This window comes from Ochlerotatus camptorhynchus, unplaced genomic scaffold (genome assembly GCF_037179485.1).
Source record: "Ochlerotatus camptorhynchus isolate MF236.1 unplaced genomic scaffold, CSIRO-AGI_Acam_v1.1 ptg000154l, whole genome shotgun sequence".
NCBI lineage: Eukaryota > Metazoa > Arthropoda > Insecta > Diptera > Culicidae > Ochlerotatus > Ochlerotatus camptorhynchus.
Genome location: NW_027040644.1, coordinates 514,961 through 535,330, shown reverse-complemented (window position 1 = coordinate 535,330; position 20,370 = coordinate 514,961). Strand labels below are relative to the sequence as shown.

The 20,370-nt window shown below is 40.6% G+C and overlaps 3 protein-coding genes across 4 annotated transcripts in view; 2 read left to right on the top strand and 1 right to left on the bottom strand.

Annotated features, from left to right (window-relative positions):
- The first annotated feature begins 3,676 nt into the window (after positions 1-3,676).
- On the top strand, positions 3,677-4,844 carry Nubpl (NUBP iron-sulfur cluster assembly factor, mitochondrial). The gene is made up of 3 exons (XM_065222041.1): positions 3,677-3,864; positions 3,929-4,227; positions 4,285-4,844. Exons 1-3 carry the CDS (start codon positions 3,805-3,807, stop codon positions 4,820-4,822), a joined length of 897 nt encoding a protein of 298 aa, XP_065078113.1. The 5' UTR covers positions 3,677-3,804; the 3' UTR covers positions 4,823-4,844.
- On the bottom strand, positions 4,819-6,433 carry LOC135701301 (deoxynucleotidyltransferase terminal-interacting protein 2). The gene is made up of 4 exons (XM_065222042.1): positions 6,173-6,433; positions 5,848-6,110; positions 5,127-5,291; positions 4,819-5,059 (listed from the first exon to the last, which is right to left on the bottom strand). Exons 1-4 carry the CDS (start codon positions 6,363-6,365, stop codon positions 4,847-4,849), a joined length of 834 nt encoding a protein of 277 aa, XP_065078114.1. The 5' UTR covers positions 6,366-6,433; the 3' UTR covers positions 4,819-4,846.
- Positions 6,434-14,264: 7,831 nt separating this feature from the next.
- Clamp (Chromatin-linked adaptor for MSL proteins) overlaps positions 14,265-20,370 on the top strand; it is a 33,938-nt gene continuing 27,832 nt past the window's right edge. For both annotated transcript variants that reach the window (XM_065222036.1, XM_065222035.1), the window contains exon 1: positions 14,265-14,532. The gene's annotated coding sequence lies outside the window, so the exon portion shown is untranslated. The remainder of the gene's footprint in view (positions 14,533-20,370) is intronic.

Sequence of the window (20,370 nt, the reverse complement as noted above, 5' to 3'; positions counted from 1 at the left end):
CGGTTATTTGAGTCATTGAAAAGTGTTATAAACACTTTTCACCGCTTGCTGTTCAATTAATATTTAGGAGTCATAAAAGAGTGTAACAACCGCCTCTCAGGTTTCCTCTCTACTAAATTTCAAAGCAACTGTCAGGAAGTGTCTACAAACGTTGTATAAGAGCTTTCACCAAAATAATAAAGCTTAAGTTTAAATATGTATCTATTAACGTTGTATAAAAGTTGCTTCTACTCCTATACCGCGTATACATATAATGCTGTAGTTGAACAGGTTCTCCAAACCAGTGTAAACAAGAGTTTTACAGAAGTTGTAATAAACAAATTGTACAGTTATTATTCAGCATGCAATTGAATAAAATCACAATGGAAGCGTTTCTTCAACAAGAAATTGATTTTGGGTAAACGTTTTACTGAATACGTTAGACAACACCTTTGTGTTGCAGTTGTATAGGTTCTCCAAACCAGTGTAAACAAGGGTTTTATAAAAGTTGTGGTGAACACATTGTGCAATTATTATTCAACATGCAGCTGAACAAAATCAAAACGTTTCTTCAACTGAAAATTGTTACTTGGGATGTCTTCGAAGTTTTTTTTTTGTGATGTGATGGTGTGATTTCAAGCCAAGAATTTGTCTACATTTTACAGTTCATGAAAATTAATACTCAGTCTTACAATGTCGGTCAAAAACCCTAATAAAAAATAACCATAAACGAACGATAACCCAAATCATTGAACTATTCCACAAATTGTTTGGATGATACCCAGAACACGTCGTTAAGAAAATTAACCATACAATTTTTATTAGGGAAGGCCGAGGGGGACGACTCTATCTACGATGCAAAAAAGATTATGTTTTGCTGTGGCTAGCTGCGCGCACGCTGAGTAGATAGAAAGAAGATTAATGAAGATTCTGAAGATTTCCTGCAAAAAATTGATGAGCGATGCAAGTAGTTGTCGCATCTAGAAAGAAGATTGTTCGAATATTGATTCGCTAGTGTGAGGTTTGTTGACCATCTAAACTTGAGATTTAGATGTGTCGCCCCCCTCGGGGAAGGCTTCACATTTTGCTGAATTACATGCCTGAAATGCGAACTGAAATGAGGAAAATCGACATTAATAATAATTATTAATGAATAGCCAAATCATATATGCAAGCTTCCAGAACAGAAGAGGGATGTAAATACTTTATAATATTGAGCTAGAAAAAGTCAGAATAATGGTCAACTGTCGCCAGAAACCTCCATTGTTTTCCCTGATACCCCTGGAAAAGACATCAATAGACACGGGTTGAAAAGGGTGAACAGGAACGGTTTGAATTAATGTTGTTGTAATGATCAACATTTAGCACAAAAGGAACATTATGTGTGGAATGCAGTTTTTTATTTAGCTGATCATCTCAGGTCAAAATAGGTTAGCTCTAGCCAACTTCATAGTTGATTCTATTCTGAATCCCCCTTTGGATTGACTGAAATGTTCCCTGTGATTGTCCGAAATCCGTTCTGGAATTGTCCAGAATCCCTCCGGGGTGGTCCATAATCCCTCTTTGGATTGTCTGAAACCCCTTTCATATTGCTGGGAAGCCGTACTGGGATTGTCTTGATCCCCCCTTGGCTTGTTCGGAATACCTTCTGAGGCTGTCATAAATCCTCTTTGCGATTGATTGGAATCCTCCCTATGATTTTGAGCAACGCGAGTTACTCAGAGTTACTCAAAATTTGCTCCGATTTTACTCATGATCAAAAGCTGTCGCGCCCCAAGTTAGTGGCAAATAGAAATGCCTATAGGTACTTTTTCTGAAATCATGACAACCAGCATTATTTTTCGAGACTTCTCTGAATGCCCCAGTGTTAGCAGCAATCAATACGAAACTAACGATTTTAAATCGATGACATAGCCAATTCTAGTCAAAATTCAAGTGCTACACAATGTTTGTTTTGATTCGCTATGAAAATTTGACAGATAAAATGAGGGGCTAGTGGATTTTCCTATGTTTCGAGGGTTGAATCGATTAGCTTGGGACCGAAGAGAGTACCAGAGCTGAGCCAAAAAGTTGAGCTCGTTTCTTCGGGACCTACTAGTCTTAGAGTTACCTCTATGGTATTAGCATCAATTCATCAATACGATTATCCCCAATACGTTTGGATGAAACGAAAATGCATGAGTGGTCTGCCCCTCGGAGTTATCTCTATGGTCTCGTCTATGGTATGATGTTTTTTTTTCTCAATTTCACGGCAAAAAAAAACTTTTTTTTTAGAATCCTGATGAATGTGGGCGTCTTACCTGTATAATGAGAGAGTGAAGAATTAGTAATTTCCTGAGTACTGCGAACAAACTCAAAATGCTTGTCATCAGGGAGCTGAGTCAAACGGTCAAACTGTCAGACGGGAGCCAAACATTCAAAAGAGCTCAGAAGTCACTTAGGTACTGTTTGAACCACAAGTAAAGGTGTTGCCACCTACTGAAAACAAATTAAGGATTATAATTATGAAACTGTCGAAACATCAAGCTTAGTAGGCGGATAATGTAAACCATCGAGCGTGATGCTCGAAAAAGTGTTTTTATTTGATATTAATAATGCCAAAACTGGGTTGCTGAAACAAGAATGTAATCAAACTTTATAAGAGTCATGTGAGCTTTGTGGGCAGGTGCACTCCCATCATCATGTATACGTTATTTCTGGAGCAGAGGAGGAGGAGCCAAGAGTTCATTTGACAGCATGTATATACAATTTCGTGAGCTGTTTCAGCAAAACAATTTGATACTTCGTAAGATTTTCAAGATGTTTTCTATCTCACTTGAAAAATAAATCGGCTGAGTTCGCAGTACTCAGGTAATTTCCATATAATTCCACTACCTTATTTGCTTATCCTTGACAGATACGCATATTTCGTCTACAATGTGCAGACTTTTTCAGTGTCTTGTATTAATACTCGACTCGAGTATTAGTACAAGACACTGAAGAAGTCTGCACATTGTAGACGATATACGCGTATCTATCAAGGATAAGCAAATAAGGTAGTGGAATTAAATGAAAATTACTAATGTTTTTTTAGGTTTTAGTGATAAAACGATGATAGATTACACTATTTACTATATGTCAAGCTAATAAAATCATCCAGAAAATGGAAAGTCGTGAAATAGGATTAATTTTTAGGACTTTAAAAATCGGAAGCGATTTTCTCGATATGGTGAGTTTGGAATTCCGCAATTTTCAAGTCTAGTTCTGTGTGATCACGGTGAATGAGAACGACCCAAATTTGAGTTTAGTTCACTCATAATCGCCAAAAGTGCAGGAACTCAGCGATGAGTAAATTTGTCTCATGGTTTCCTGTGGAAAACCTAAAAAATCTGCCAGAAAATGAGGAATTGACGAAAATTTTATTCAGTCTCGGAGTAGTACCAATAGACTGAGTGAATCCAATCTTTACTTTTCTCAAATTCGGGAATTTTTCCCTGGAAAAACCTGGGAAAACATGAGGCAAATTTACTCATCGCTGAGTTCCTGAACTTTTGGCGATTATGAGTGAACTAAACTCAAATTTGAGTCATTCTCATTCGCCGTGATACGTTTGATGTGAAAATTAATCATTCAAATAAAGGAATATATTTTGGCACAGTGTAGCAGGCACAGACCTAAGAAACATAAACATTTTTGATTTTCAAAAACGTTTGCATAATGTAAAATATTAATAAAATACAGTTTAACAGTTTATATTTACTTTAAATTGTTAGTTGCGCTTCAAATCAAGCGAAGGAATTTGAAGAAAACTAAATATTCCAAAATACTGAAACTTATTGGCGTACCATGAACCTGCTGAAACCGGTAGCATTCTACACTCTGACTCGCGGATTTGCAAGTACCAGGGTGAGTCCAATATTGCCGCAGAGGGAACTAGTAAGTGTAGCGAATAACCCTATCACTATTCCAGCCATGCCATGTGAAACCGGATTCGCGCCAGGCGGAGCTGATGGCTCGGAGTCTGCCAAAGCGACTGCCATTGAAAGGCGTTCGCGACATCGTGGTGGTCTCGTCCGGCAAAGGAGGTGTAGGCAAAACCACCACGGCAGTCAATCTAGCCGTTACGTTGGCCGGTATGGGTAAAAATGTGGGACTTCTCGATGGGGACATTTTTGGCCCTTCTGTTCCACTGATGATGAACCTGTCCGAAGTGCCACTGGTGGATGAACACAACTGCATGATCCCACCGGTAAATTACGGCGTGAAATGGTAGGTTGGATCTCTGGGGAAGTTGGGGATTGTTTTTCATACGCATGGCTATTGCAGTCTCTCAATGGGTCTTTTGGTGGAAACCGGTCCGGTAGTTTGGAGAGGACCCTTGGTGATGTCAGCTATTCAACGGTTGCTGAAAGGTGCCGTTTGGGGTCCTCTGGATATATTGGTGGTGGATACTCCACCCGGAACGGGAGACGTTCACTTATCGTTGAGTCAACACGTGCCCATATCTGGAGTCCTGTTGGTCAGTAGTCCGCAGATAGCCGCTCTGGAAGTGACTCGAAAGGGGGCAGAAATGTATAGGACATTGAAGGTGCCACTAATCGGGCTGGTGGAGAACATGAGTCACGTTATTTGCGATAAATGCGACAATCGAATCGAACTGGCGCAAAATTCAACCAAAGCCTTCGCTAGTCAACTTGGAGTGGACGTTCTGGATAGTATTCCAATCGAGAAGGAGGTTATGCAATGCGGAGACTCCGGAACGCCCTTGTGTTTGAAATATCCCGAGTCGAACTTTGCGAAAGCATATCGAAACATTGGACAAAAGGTAATAGATTTTCTCGACAATAAACGAACAGATACTTAATAAGGACACGTTTGCGAACAAATTTTAATGCTTCTTTTTCTTCAACCTCTTCATCTTTATAGCAGCTTTATGGTAGGCTTTCTTCTTTCGCTTTTCAAGCGCTTCTGCGTACTTTTTCTTGTTGTACTTTTGGAACTGGGCGTTTTCGAGCAGCTCGTCGACGAGAGTTTTAGCATTGCTCTTCTTCTGGCCACGTTCGTTGTAGTAATCCAAGGGGGATTCCAGCACCTTGCCGATCTGTAATTTGAATCGTTGAATGGATTAATTTCGTAGGTAGGTAATCCAACGGATGAGTTGAACTTACCTGGAAGTATTTGGGAAGGGTTTTCATCTCGCTGCGTTTGTAGAAATGTTTGGGATCCAACACTGACCGCATTCGAATCAGCTCAAGTTCGTTCTTCACCTCGTCGGTCATTTCCTGTGCCGGAAGGTTGAACCAATCTTTGCCCTTGGTTTTGGATCGCTCTTTCTGAAAAGTGAAAATGTATTTTCTTTGAAAAGTATTGCATTTAACAAGTCTTTTGTGAGCCTATTCAACTGGATCGAATCAGATTACTAAAGAGACATCACATGATCCAAACGGTCGACCTGTTCGTAACCCTGTTCCTGAAAACAAGTCCCTTTAAAGTTGTGTAAGCAACTGTGAAGCAAGGAAAGTAGTGGAGGCATTTAAACTAGACTGTCCCACATAAAAACTTCCTTCGGCATATATTACCACCGCACGGACGGCCAACTATTCTGTAAAAGAATAATTCCTCCGAGCTTCGGAGAAACCATTCCCCCAAACGAACGTGGGTCGCCGTGCAATGGCAAAACATTGTTCAATGTCCCGCAGGCCTTACAATGGAACCCATGGTCTCAAGGTTAATCATCCCATTAAGATTACTGCGGGAGGGCACACTAAGGAACAGAGTTGAGTCAATCGAACAAGCCGGGAACCGAATGGATCGTCTTCAGTTGTCGAATATATCATCATGGAAATCCTATTTGTTATATTCCCCCCTGGGAAATCTATTAAATCCTACCTTATTCAGTTCCTTTATCTTCCGATCGGTCATCGAAAGGGCGGCCAAGTTTTCCTGTTTTTCAACGGCCGGTGTCAGTACAGCCGACTTCATCTGCTTGTTTACATCCGTCACGGCTAGTTCCTGAACCTGGTTGGTTCCTTTCGCGTAGCGTGCCTTCTTAGGGATGGATGGACCACGAGTTCCGGCCAAATCTCTCATCATCACCGTCGATTCGTCGTCGTGGAGAATCTTGAATATATCCTGACTCGGTGGAGGCAGACCTGCTCACAAAATCCATATTATTGAACCCGTGTTTCATAAGAAAGCGTTTGATTTTACTAACCTCCATAGTCCTCGTCGTCATCATCGTCACTGTCTGCAGCTGGTTGCTTCTGTGAATTTGTAGATTTTCCGCTGAAATGGTTGGAGCGATCCAGTGCAGGACGGCTACTGGAGCTGGTCGGTAGAAGCGTAGGACGAGAAAACGTGGATGTATGACCGGTATCACCGGCGGTATCGATCGTAAAAAGATCCATGGCAGCTGTTCGCGAATCGAGAGCACGGCTGCTGGCGGTTTTTTTTTTGTTTTAGGTAGAAAGAAAACAGAAACTCGTGTCGTGCTTTTGTTGACTTACAAGCGAGCATGACGTTTGTGTGGTGGTAGCTCGATTGGTAGCAAAGCATAAAACACGAGTAGGGATGCCAGGTTTTTTTTGTTTAGAAAATTTCGGTGCCAACATTTCAAAAGGGCGAAACAGCTTTTGTAAACAATGGCAAAGTAACGATACCATCCGGTACAGGAATGTTTCCTTTACCAGCTGACATCGCTAATCTGCAGGGTCACAATTTTGTATGTGATTGTTATTCAATAACTCGATTATTCTATAACACGATAGTTCCGTCAATATCGAGTTGTAGAAAGTTCACTGCGCACTTAGAAAATAATACCGAATTCGGATTAATTTTCTACCGCACCACTTCGGTTACCAACGAAAAACCGAATAATTCGTTTAAAAATATTATGCATGGTGTTGCGAGAGGCAACAGGTGGACAGGGGATTTCTTCCGTAAATATAATACCAGAACCCAGAATACAGGAATTCGTAGAGATATTTATTACAATTTTCCTTTAAATAGGCTAAATAGCTAGGGGCAGATCACTTGTGGTGCATTTATTATTTATAACAAAAAATAAATAAATGCATTTTGACCAGAAACAAAAAAATTAAATGCATTTTCTCAGTGCATTTTTTGTAGCATGATGCTCTAAGTGACCGTTCCTACCAAAACATGTTGTTGTTCACATCGGTTCGCTCAAATCCACACTTCTGACTCGAGAAAAAATTTCCTGACGCTCCTTGACCGAGAATGCGGAAAAAATCTGTCAAAATTCCCTGTACTCGATGGGAGCATCGGACGCAATAAACTCTGATGAAACCCACTGGAACCTCCGTTGGCAGCACCGAAAATCTCCATCGAAATCGCCCGGAACTCTATCCGACGTGAACATTTGAAAACACTGTCGGATCTCCCCGGAACATCCGTAACATACAAAATATCCACCGAAATCATGCTATGGTATTCTCTCCGCCGTGAACACGCATAAACTTACTAGAAACTCCCTGCAAGCTCCTCCGGTAGCAACGGAAATCTCAAACAAAATCGTGCAGAAGCTGCTTCCGAAACTTTCAGTATCAACATTGAAAACCTCCTCCGAAATCGTGCTAAGCCCGCTTCACCAAGAACGCGAGAAAACCCCGTCAAAATTCCGTTGAACCTTCGTTGGCAGCAAATCTCCACCAGAATCTTGTGGAAGCTCCTTCACCGAAAACACCAGAAATGATATAGAAATTTCCTGAAACATCCGTTGTTAGCACCGACAATATCCACCGAAATCGTACTTCTCGACCGTGCACACCAGAAAACCTCCACCGAAATTGTGCAGATCCTCCTCCGCTGAGAAAACTCCTTCGAAATTATTTGGAATCTCCGATGGAAGCATCAGAAATCGCCACCGAAACCGTGTGGAACCTCGTCCGCCATCGAAATTTTGTATATTCGCATTTTTTTTTTTAATTGGTCATACTGTACGAGGGGGACGACTCTATCTACGATGCAGAAAAGATTGTGTTTTGCTGTGCCTAGCTGCGCGCACGCTGAGTAGATAGAAAGAAGATTGACGACGATTCTGAAGATTTCCTGCAAAAAGATGATGCGCGATCGAGTACCGCACGGCCCTTTAGATTTACTTCGCTATATGGCCTTTGTTTTTAGTTATCTGACACTTACCCCGATCGATGGTAGACCTACCACATTCTCAATGTCAGTTATTCGTCACAGGCGATCGCATGCCAGGGTTGCTTTTGCTCGATCAAACGAGGGGCCTGCTGGATTGTGCAGATGCGCAGCCAACTAGGGATGGCCAACACTCCCCCCAGGTAAGCCGGACGTCTGGTCCGCTTGCTCCTCTCCGCGTCGAACATCCAGGACCGCCAGTTTGGTCACAGGGCGATCGTATATGCCAGTCGATGTCCTTACTGTAGCTGACCTGATTCGTCCATCTTTGCCTGGTTGCGTTGCGATGACTCTACCTTTCGGCCAGGAATTTCGGGACAGGTTGGAGTCTACGATGATCACCACGTTGCCTCGGTCAATCGGCTTCTAATCGAAGAACCATTTCGTCCGTCTTGTAATGTCCGGGAGATAGTCCGATAGCCAGCGCTTCCAAAATTGATTCGCCAGCGCTTGTGATGTACGCCAGTTTTGTTTGAAAAGGGTGCCGCTATCATCCAGCGAGGTAAACGGTTTCGAGCCATCGGATGACCCCAGAAGAAAGTGGTTCGGTGTGAGTGCAGGTGATGACTCGTTATCGATTGTCACGTGAGTGAGTGGTCGGGAGTTCAGCGTGCTCTTAACTTCCGTGAGTAGGCTCCTCAGCACTTCTTTGGATGGCATCCTTGAAGGGCAAATGGGGAGCCAGAGGTAGGTTGAAGGTTCAGCTCGTCTCCGTGGTTACGAATTCTTTCATAACCGGTTCGTAGTCGACTGCTTCTTGCAGGTTCTTGAGTTCACGGCTGGTGCCAATGAAATCGGTACTCCGGTCACTCCGAATAGTCCTTGGAGTTCCGCGAGAGCAATTATACATGTTAAGTACGCGACGACATAATTAGCTAGTTAAACAGATATATAGGAATAAAGGAGCAAAGACCATAAACAGAAAATTTATGACCACCACAGTCCATAGAAAGCGAAAGCGATAGTTCATTCACACTAAGAACGATCCCACGCTGTGAGGATCTCAAAAGGACCGAACCTAAAGACAAGAATCAAAACAGAATAGAAATGCCCGGAAAAAAATAACCATACAATTACCATAAAATAAAATACAATTACAAGTAAATCTATTGCCAACAATCGATCCTATTTTACACGAAATTTTAACATATTGTCATTACAATAGATGTACAATACGTCCCATATAGTAAGAGTTTTCAACAATAGAACAACAATACAATTAATGGTAAATGGTTCAAGTTTGTTCGGGAAAAAGTGATTTTTCGTATGGTTAAGATACATAACGACCCCCTTGTTCTATTGTATATTCCCTCATTTACCATATATTCTATTGTAGAAACAATACATTCTACTGTAATTTTATCGTTGTAAATAATACGATTTATTGTAAATACAACAAAATCTATTGTATGGTTACAATACATTTCATTGTACCTCTACGGTTCTTTTTTTTACGGGTGATCACTGACGGTCCTAGGCTACGCATATGCGTGATAAGGTCAATGCGCTAAGCAAGAATAAAGAAAAGCGACGAAGGCTTGGTAAAAAAGGTTTATGGTCGTAAACTCTAAACGCATTGTCTATGCATACGAAAGGCATACGCTGACGGTCGTAAAACAGTTTTCGATTCGAGAACCTAATCGGTATTCAAGAGGAAGCGTATTTGTCAGGGCATACAATCAGTTTCAATGTAACCAAATAGTTCGGAGGCAATAGATAATTAGAAAAAGAACAAAGAATGCATTTTTTGGTGCACGGAAGACACGACCATTCGTAATCAATGTAAGGGTCCACGAACAGAATAGAAAAGGGTAATAAAATACCAAGTTTAATTAGGATGCATTAAAGATAGGTGGAATGCATAGTTGATTATAATACTTTCGTCTCTTTCATACAGTAGAAGTAATCAATAATTGTAAATCAAGAAAACAGTATATAAAGGAAATTTTTGGAAATAAACTTCACTTACTTTTCAAACCAATTCTGAGCAACTTCGTTCTCATTATTGAAGAACCCTTGGTTAGGCCAAGCCGCTAATCTCCCTTCGATTGTAGACTACGCATTTAGGTGTTGTGTCATTTCGACGGATATTAGTGGAATTGGAGAAGTTCGTTTATTCTAACTTCCACCGCCAGGTACTAGGTTTACTAGCCTGTCAGTCTGAAGTCTTGATTAAATTGATCTGCTCTAAAAGGTCTCCGTAAGCAGTTCTAATTGAATAAGTGTTTCGTTCCCTTCAATTGTAGACTACACACTTAGGTGTCGTGTCATTTTGACGGAACGAGAGCTTATTCTACAAGATACATTCGATTACCCTTCCTTTCCACCGTCAGGTACTAGGTATACTAGCCTGCCAGTCTGAAAGGTTAAGAGTAAGACGACTGAGTCTTAAGAATCGCAACCATCTAGCGAAGAAGTCATTGTGGTGAAAAGAGTATGTCCGTAACCGCGAAGTCGCGGACTAATTCAAACGTTTAACCCACGCGCGGTAAGTACGTAGTTCGCGACCACCGAGTTACAATACATGAGCTGGTGCTTAGCGAGTTGGCCAATTCTATATGGATCGCCCGTGTCGTAAGACAGGTGACGATCATTCCCCATATTTTCTCCGTTCTTCTTCCGATTACAACTTCCATGGGACCGCGCCTACATGAGTGAAAGGGCGTGTGAAAGCAGCTAGCCGTTCCGCTGGGAGCCCAACGAACAATTTTAGCTGCAGCTTAGCTTATACAGGCAAAAATTAGCTGCATAAGGCAAATTTTGGCTGTATAAGCTAATCTGCAGCTAAAATTGTTTGTTGGGAGGTCCGCCATGATTGAAGGTTGTGGAATCGAGGATTCGTTTTTTCATCGCTGGCAGCCCTTCCTTGTCGCTGCATACTGAACGCGAATGCGAGGAATGACCTTTTTTTGACGAAGTTTGTTCACTATGGCTTCGTGGTTTTGATGGTGGAATTTTTCGTGGTAGTGGGTGATTAACAGGGAGGTAACAACAGGGTGTCGTTAGGAAGGATGGGTTCTTTGTTTCTTCGGTGGCGTACTGGCAGGCGGCTATTCTACCATAGAGGTAACTCTAAGACTAGAAGGTCCGGAAGAAACGAGTTCAACTTTTTGGCTCAGCTCTACTATCTTCGGTCCCAAGCTAACGATTCACCCCTCGAAACATAGGAAAATCCAATAACCCCTCATTTTATCTGTCAAACTTTCATAGCGAATCAAAACAAACATTGTGTAGTACTAGAATTTATACTAGAATGGGGTACGTCAATCATTTGCTTGGGACCAATAGGCTAGTCAAGTAGTGAGCCAATTTAAAATCGTTAGTTTCGTATTGATTGTTGATTCTACTCCGCATTCACATTACCCTGCGATCGTCTAACCAGGGTGACAGCTTGTATAAACGGCTGATTTTAGGAAGGGTTCTATCAACAATCAATACGAAACTAACGATTTTAAATTGGCTCACTACTTGACTAGCCTATTGGTCCCAAGCAAACGATTAACGTACCCCATTCTAGTCGAAATTCTAGTACTACGCAATGTTTGTTTTGATTCGCTATGGAAGTTTGGTGACTAACCTGCTATTTCAATTTTTCAGTGTACCACATGGCAACACCACTACTACTGGATTGTACCACATGGCAACACTACTACTAGATTGAACTAGCATTTTCACCAAATGTACTGGAATGTTTTGGTTCTATCTCTTTCACTCTACTCAAAACTGAAATGCATAAAAAAATGACAAAATGATACGCACTCTTTGCACACTGTCAAAGAATCATTGTACACAAAATCAACTTTGTTCAAATCAAAACAAAAAAAATTAACCCATCTGGTGGATGATGGCACAAGCTTCCAATAAAATTCTATTACAGTGAACCACATTATTTTAATGGATTTCTTCGCCAGTTAGTCGTCTGTCACTTCGTTTGTGGTACTATCTAGCGTATCACTGCGGTTGTTCAAGAAAAAGGCTACTTCATCGGCATAACCTTGTAGCTGAGCTAGGCGAAACAGAAAACCTTCAGCAGCGTACAGTTCGTCTCTAGAAAACTGTCGATTTTCAGCTGGCTTGTTTGTACTCCTTCGACGGCAGTTTCCGGCAAAACGGTAACATAAGGAACCACATTGATGTGCTTCTTCCAGCTAGAGAAGGATCAGACAAGGAGAGATGTGCCATGAAGGAGAATCGTAACTCGTTGTCTGTATTTTTTCGAGTCAAATACGAATTTCGTTTACATTCTATGGTAAATGGTAAATTTGACAGATAGAATTCCGGGTTTCCAAACAGAGCATTATCCACAAGAAAAAAAACTCAGTTCAATTACTTCTCGGCACTGCCGGCACAGCTGCGGCACACTGAGAAAAAGTTGGCACAAAATAAGTGTGTAGAGTGGCCACCCTTTTGGTTTTGCGATACTTGCACGGATGAGAATCATGAAATTGAGCGTCTTCTGAGGTGGTTGCAAGAGCAAACGAGTTTTGGTTGATGGCTGGATGTCGGGAGTACTCGGTAGTAAAAATATGTCCGAATCTTGCGAGGGTGGTTTGTGGATGGGAGCGGTATAGGAGGAATGCTGAAGTTAGGCTTATTCTGCTGCTGCTAGGGGGATTCGCGAGGTTTTATCGCTGATATTGGAGTCTGTGGTTCAGAGAAGGTCTCAGAGACAAAGAGGGAAGGGACGAGTATTTAAGCCAGATTCTCTTTGAAGTGTAAGGAGCTCGAATGACTTGGTCCCGGGGTGGATTATAGTTCTGTCCTTGAAAAGTTATTCGAGACGTTGCAATTCAATTTAGAGAACTAAGAAGCGCATTTGCTGAATCTTTTTTTCCGATCTTGTTTCCTGTAGTCGATCAACTGCCACTACTTGGGGTTTAAGACTGCATCAACTGATGATTGCTTTACTGGATGGAAGATTGACAGGTGAGCCCTAATAAACAAATACCGAGCGGGGCGACACATCTAAATCTCAATTCTAGATGCTCAACAAATCTCACACTAGCGAATCAATCTTCGGAAAATCTTCTTTCATTCCTCCCACCTACTTGCATCGTGCATCATAGTTTTACAAGAAATCTTCAGAATCGTCATCAATCTTCTTTCTATCTACTAAGCGTGTGCGCAGCTAACCACAGCAAAACGCAATTTTTCCTGCATCGTAGATAGAGTCGCCCCCCTCGACAAATACCATAAACGAACTGTATCCCGGATGGGTAAACTATCCCACAAATGGTTTGGATGATACCCCGAACACGTCGTTAAGCTCTCTTTTATGGTTATTTTTATTAGGGAGGGCAGTTAGTTGTTGTTTGTCCGGCGAAGAGTGTGGTAGCCTAAAAGAATTAAGCTTGATTTTTGATTTTTTCAGGTATTTTCTTCTTCGCGATCAAGAAAGTGACCTAAACACACTCAAACTTATTAGAGTAAACAGATAGATAATGCTGACTGATCCAAGATTATCGCTGAATAGTGAATGAAATCGGATCATATTGAATTAAATCGAAATTATCCAAAAAATCTGAATTAATAGGCAAATTTTCCATGTAAAATTCCACATGATTTTCATGTGACCACACAGAAATAGAATCCACCCAGAAGTACACATGAAATGTATGTGTCACATGAATAGTTAAGTATGCGTCCGACACATAGATATCATTTGTTGTTAACATTGCAAAAATTCATGTGTGGGACACATAAAAACAATATTTGAAATTTTCACTATATACGGAGGATGGGATGTGAGTGAAATGAACTTATAGTTTTGGGTTGTTTTTAATTTCTGTGAAGTTATCTGCACACCCCTAGGTCATTTATGCTGCCTGTTAAAAAAAATGTCTCAGAAAAAAATAAGCCACGGCATAAAAAGCTATGTTCTCTCATTCGGTTACCAAAACTTGCTTTGCCTGTGTGAGTGCTCTCCGGCCACCAGAGAGAGAGAAGCGAATCGAACGTTGAAAAGGGAACATTACCCGAACGAGTGAGAAACACACAACACAACAAAATCGCACCTCTCTCTTGTTGCTGCAGTTGCTGGTTTCGATGCGTGTACAGTAGTAGCAGCAGTAGTAGTAGTAGTCACGTGCCACGCTGGTGTGCGTGCAATATTTTCTGGTCAGCCTGCTCTCGCACAAACCCATCCATCGCAGTCCATCCAAGCTGTGCGCCGTGCCAGGGCGACGAACGAACGAAATTTTTTCTTCCATCTCATCTAGTGAGTGACCGCCATTAAAGCGAGACAAAAGATTAGTAAAGTGCTACTTTTTCGTGCGTGGTGCAAAAGTGAATTGCGAATAAGTGTAATTTAACGGGATTGCAGTCGGCCCAAAGTGGAACCGATTGTTGGTTGCGTGCGGCGGGAATCGTTTACGGCAGGATTAGCTGCACTCCCGGCTGGTGTTCCAGGTGAAAATGGGCCCTGAAAATGAATGAATGGTGGCTGACGCGTCTCGGTCGCCCGTGAGGGATCCGACATCAATTTCTGCATTTTTAGTTCCCTGGGGGGAATATTTTGTATACGTTCGGGGCGCTAGATTGAGCACTTAAGTGACCAAGTGTGTTAATTGGATAATGCCTTTGGCTGGAAGGGAGAGTTCTGCAGGGATCGCGGAATATGTTGCAAAAGAAGAGAAAATTTTACGGAAAAATCAGTAGCTTGGATTACATAGAAATTTGTGGACTTGGAAGGATTTTACGGGGTGCTTGGATGTGTGCGTGATCTATATCTGACTTTTGAAAGGGCGTATTCGGATTTCTAAAATTTGTTTTTCCATGTTCAAATGTTCCGGTAAAGATTGTGTATTTTCTTTCTATTGTATTGGTTCTACGATAAAGTGAATCTTGTTAAATTTTAATAAGGGAAATTCCGCAATTGGGTTCTTTAATTTTGAAGCATTTATCGGTTGTTAAACATCATCTGAAAGGAATTCATTTTCTGGGCACGATATTTCTTTTTCGAACCCATAGACTACCATCTGGATTTTAAACTATCAAATTGACAGCTCGCTCCCATACAAAGTAATGTCGAGGGGTACTAAGGTAGTGATTTATGCTAATGCAATCGCACTTGTTAAAAACAGAGTCGATGTTATAATAAGGCTGTGAACCATTTGCCGAGTTAAATTTAACTCGTGGTTAAAAGTGACATTTCGAAAGTTATTTTCTATGTTCGAAAATCCCTGTGCTGTCGATCGACCGGTTTTCGAGAAGAACTCAGCCAAAGTTGTCAAAATTTAACTTCTTGTCTGTCAGAAATAACCATGCTCGGATAGCAGGGTTAATCGATAACTTTCCATCTGTCAAATTTTAACCAAAAGTTAAAATAATCCACCAAATGGTTCAGAGCCTAAGGCTGTGTTCCATTTCTCGATTACTTTTTCGAAGGGACGTATCAGCTTTTGTAAACAATGCATTTGATCGTCGATTTGGCGTAACTGGTAGCTCGTCCACGCATACTTACACCACTATCAGGTAGGGTAAAGTTTCTCCTATCTGATGGTAGAGTTAGTATGCGTGGGCGAGCTACCAGTTACGCCAAATTGACGGTCAAATGCATTGTTTACAAAAGCTGATACGACCCTTCGAAAAAGTAATCGAGATTTGGTGAATTTTTACTTAAATTTGACAGATGTAAAGTTATCAAATAAACCTGCTATTCCAGCAGACTTATTTCTGACAGACATGAAATTAATTTTGACAGACCTTTTCTCGGAAATCGGCCGATCAACAACAGAGGGATTTTCGAACATCTTAATTTATTTTCGAAGTGTCAAATCTAAGTGAAAATTTTCCAAATGGAACACAACCTAAAAGTCCCACCAAGAGGAAATCTAGACTAACATTTGAAAAGGGCGTAATTCCAAAATTACCATATCGAGAAAATCGCTTCTGAATTTTGATGACCTAAAAATTAATCCTATTTCACGACTTTCCATTTTCTGGATGATTTTATAAGCTTGACATATAGTTAATAGTGTAATCTATCATCATGCATCACTAAAAACTCAAAAAAAGTTTTCTTTGTCGTGAAATCGAGAAGAAAACATCATACGCCCTGATAATTTCATACATGTTGTTACCCCCCGGATCATCCACCCTTTGAACTGCCAACACTGGTGATACGCCGTGGAAGTACACCCTCGGGATATTTTGTTTGTTGTTCCGCCTTGGTTCTTCGTTCGCAAATTTTGTGAGAGTGGAATTACGCCCGGAGATTTTTTGGTCTTCTTTTTGTTCGTTGTTTACACGTGAACTATCAATCGGATGCATTTCAAATGAATCGGGCGTGACTAGATACTACAGACTCAATACGTTTGGCATTTAAAACGATATAATTCGTAGTTCTGGTGCAAGGCGTAACAACCAGATGCATCATAGAGTTGAAAGTTGGAAATACGCCATGTAAGAAGAAACGTTTTTGATGATTTGAAGTGATATTTTCTTCTACATTTTCGTGTTTATCGAGTAGTTTGTGAACTATTCTCTCTATATGCGGCAAAATATGGTTTGTTTACATTTTGGCTCTTACGCCCCTTTCAAATGTTAGTCTAGAAATGTTGCAAATAAGCAGCACTGTTTGTGATTTATTTTTCGTCAGAGTAAATGGCAACCAGATTTTTTGCGTTAGCATCGGATGACTTTCATCGTACCGACACATCTAAATCTCAATTCTAGGTGCTCAACAAATCTCACACTAGCTAATCAATCTTCGAAAAATCTTCTTTCATTTCCCGCATCTACTTGCATCGTGCATCATCTTTTTGCAAGAAATCTTCAGAATCGTCATAAATCTTCTTACTATCTACTCAGCGTGCGCTCAGCTAACCACAGCAAAAAACAATGTTTCCTTCATCGTAGATAGAGTCGCCGGCCCTCGACTTTCATTCAGAAGTGAAAAATGTCATGTCGATAACGGAGCTTCTGGGAGACAAAAACAATGATAGAACCTGAAAAATGCTCAAAAAAGTGCTTGGTAGGGGAAATGTATGTAATGTCAGTCTAAGTGTCCCTAATTTAGGCCCATACACAAATTCAGCAATAGACTAAATTTTCAATAGCAACCAAAAATATCCATTAGTACCGTCCCAATGATGCGTTCATCTAGATACAATTCTGGATCATCAATAGAAAAGGGCCCATGGGCATTTGTAAACAAACCGTTCCAAAGCCCTTTACTCACAAAGCAAAGGCTAGCCACGCAATCCAACACCATCATTGGATAGGGGAAGCTCTAACTACACGATGATGGTGTTGGTTTGTATGGGCGGCCTTCGATTTGTGAGGAATAAGCTTTGGAACGGTTTGTTTACAAATGCTGATGGGCCCTTTTCTATTGTTGATCCAGAATTGATAAAATAGCAGATTTTTAGCGATGGGCCCAATCTTAGATCCAAAGGCCAACATTAGCGCCATTTCCCCTATAACTTATAAATACTACAATGTACTAAATAAAGCGAAGAAATGTTTTTCATCTAAAATTACTAAAATATTGTCAGTAATGAATGCAATACTTGTAGTTCACTGGCTGTGGGAACAATAGTGTTTATTTACTTTGCTTGTTTGGTACCCCGCTTGACAGTTCGATTGGTACTTCTGGTTTCACTCTTGAAGGGACTCTTATTATAACATTGACTCTGGTTAAAAATAGTTCCAGTGCTTCAAAATTGATGAAATTTTGGATTTCGTTTCCATTTGTAATGCAGATTACGAATATGTAATCTACATTACAAATGGAACTATTTTAATTAGCAAAAATCACCATCCTAGCGCCCCTCGGTAGTACTTTGTATGGGAGCGTGCTTTCAATTTGTTAGTTTTGTGTCAAACATTGAAGTGGTTATTTTGCTATAAATCTTGATTTAAAAATCGAGATAAAAGTCTACGGGTTCGAAAAAATATTGATGTGCTCAGAAAACGAAGTTCCTTCAGATGATGTATAATAACCAATATATTTTTCAAAATAAATGAACCCAATTGGGTTCTTTAGTGGTATTATTCGTAATCTGCATTACAAATGCAACCGAAATCCAAAATTTCATCGATTTTGGGAAGAGTTAGTTTTCTTTATTATAGAAGTTTTCAGCCTTTGGCTGGTTCGCGTCTGCCAATTTTGGATCACATTTAAATAAGTGTGATTACATTAGCAAAAATCACCATCTTGGCGCCCCTGGGTAGTACTTTGTATGGGAGCGTGCTTTCAATTTGTTAGTTTTGTGTCAAACATTGAAGTGGTTATTTTGCTTTAAATCTTGATTTAAAAATCGAGATAAAAATCTACGGGTTCGAAAAAATATGGATGTGCTCAGAAAACGAAGTTCCTTCAGATGATGTATAGCAATCGATATATTTTTCAAAATTAAAGAACCCAATTAGAATGTATAATGGTAATTTAATCATCGGACATTATAAACATTCCATCAACTACGCCCTTTCGAAAGCACTGTCGCTTTCCTCTCTTTCGTTCGATGTGTAGTAGCCGTCGATCTCTCGGTTTTGCACGGCAATGGAACGTAACTGCATATGGTTTGGTGTCATCCCTTTCTGGTGCTCTCTGTCCGTTGCGGACTTTGCGGTGGTGTGCGTTTCATTCGTATCTTGAATATTTTTAGAAAAAGAGAGCATTGCCACCGCCAACTGTGTTTGCCTGGTCTGGTTGTTTGGTTTTGGTGTCGAGTCGATTTCATTGAATTACCTACTATTTTCCCGAACGGAGGATGGAGACATCATCCTTCGGGATGCTAGATGCTACGTGTGAGAAGAGGAGAGGGAGTGTGGATTGCACCCAGAGCTGCAGAGCGCGAATAAGTTTTTTTCTCCATCTCACTTTTTAAATTTATTGCTTGTCTTGCTTGCATCGCTTTTTCGCCGTTGTTATCCCTTCTCTTTCTTGATCTGAATCCCTTCTATCTCATCCATCCCACCCAACACAATCTCATCCCATCTACTTGCGAAGGATGGAATGGAAAGGATGGTGCAATGCAATGTGCGAGAATGGGTTGGTGGGTGGTGGTGGCAGCTAGGTAGTTTTGCTCCTTTATTTTCATTCCTATCTTCCATTCATGGATTCCTGCGTGTTTACACTATTGATTATTCGGTTTGTGCTGGTGGGTAAGAAATATAACGGTTTTGTTATGGATATCCGCTAGGCGCGAAAAAAAAGTGAACGCTTATGGACGGTGTGTGTTTCTGCATCCATGCCAAGGTGAAATTAAATTACATTATGCATCGATGCAGGGTATGGAAACTTTACAGTTTGCACATTTGTATCAGCTGTTGTATGCATGAACTTTTAAGTTTTCTATATTAATTCAGCGATTGGATTGAACTTTTTTTTTATTAAGATGAAGATTGAGATTAAGAAACGGAATAAATTTTTGGGTTATATGTACATAATCAAGACTCAGCTTCAGCATACATGAATTCCCCGAAGAACGCGGTGGGTGGTGTCATCCACCCACAACTTTTTCTCGGTTGTCCTTCAAACAATAATTATACAGCAAATTTTCTGTAGGTAATTAGTTTATGGATCTTGCTCTAGGCTTTCACGCTTCTGTAGCGAGCATTGTGCCGGCTCTCAATTAATGTTCTTTCGCCGCCGTACGAGATGTCATGGTGGTACGCAAGAAACAGCCGGGTGTTAGTTTACAGCTGTACTCAGGCATGGAAAATCATTTGCATTCATTTAGTGCATTCATTTACATTCATTTGCCCCTAACTTTTTTCATCAACAGAATTCCGCAAAATGATGTATGAAGCTTTTGTAGGTTTTGTTATTAACTAGGGGAATTTACGTATTCTCGTCAATCTAAGCAGCGTCCGAACTTCTATTAGCGATTTCTCAGCGTCACACACATACATGACAGGTTTGTTTGTTGACATTTATCTGCTGCTTGCTGTTCTACCAATTCGAATCGACAGAATTGATCAAAACGGGTTGAACATGTTTTTACAACGCTCCAAACTTCTCAGGTGAGAGTGACTATTGTCGGCAGTCTCTTTTTCTTCGGCACCCTTTCCATTTGAACTGCGTGTTAACCAGCTGTTCTATTATCGGCAACTCGAAATCAGCCGTATTTTGTAGTATGTATATTTCATTTAAAGAAAAATATGGTATAACAGGAATTCACAGTCGTAAAAATGTAATCAGATTTAAGCTGAAAAGGTAAGGAATCGGCTTAATACATTCAGCGAAGAGTTTTGATGGGAAAATACAGTAAAATAAACGTTTCAATTTCGGTTGCCGAA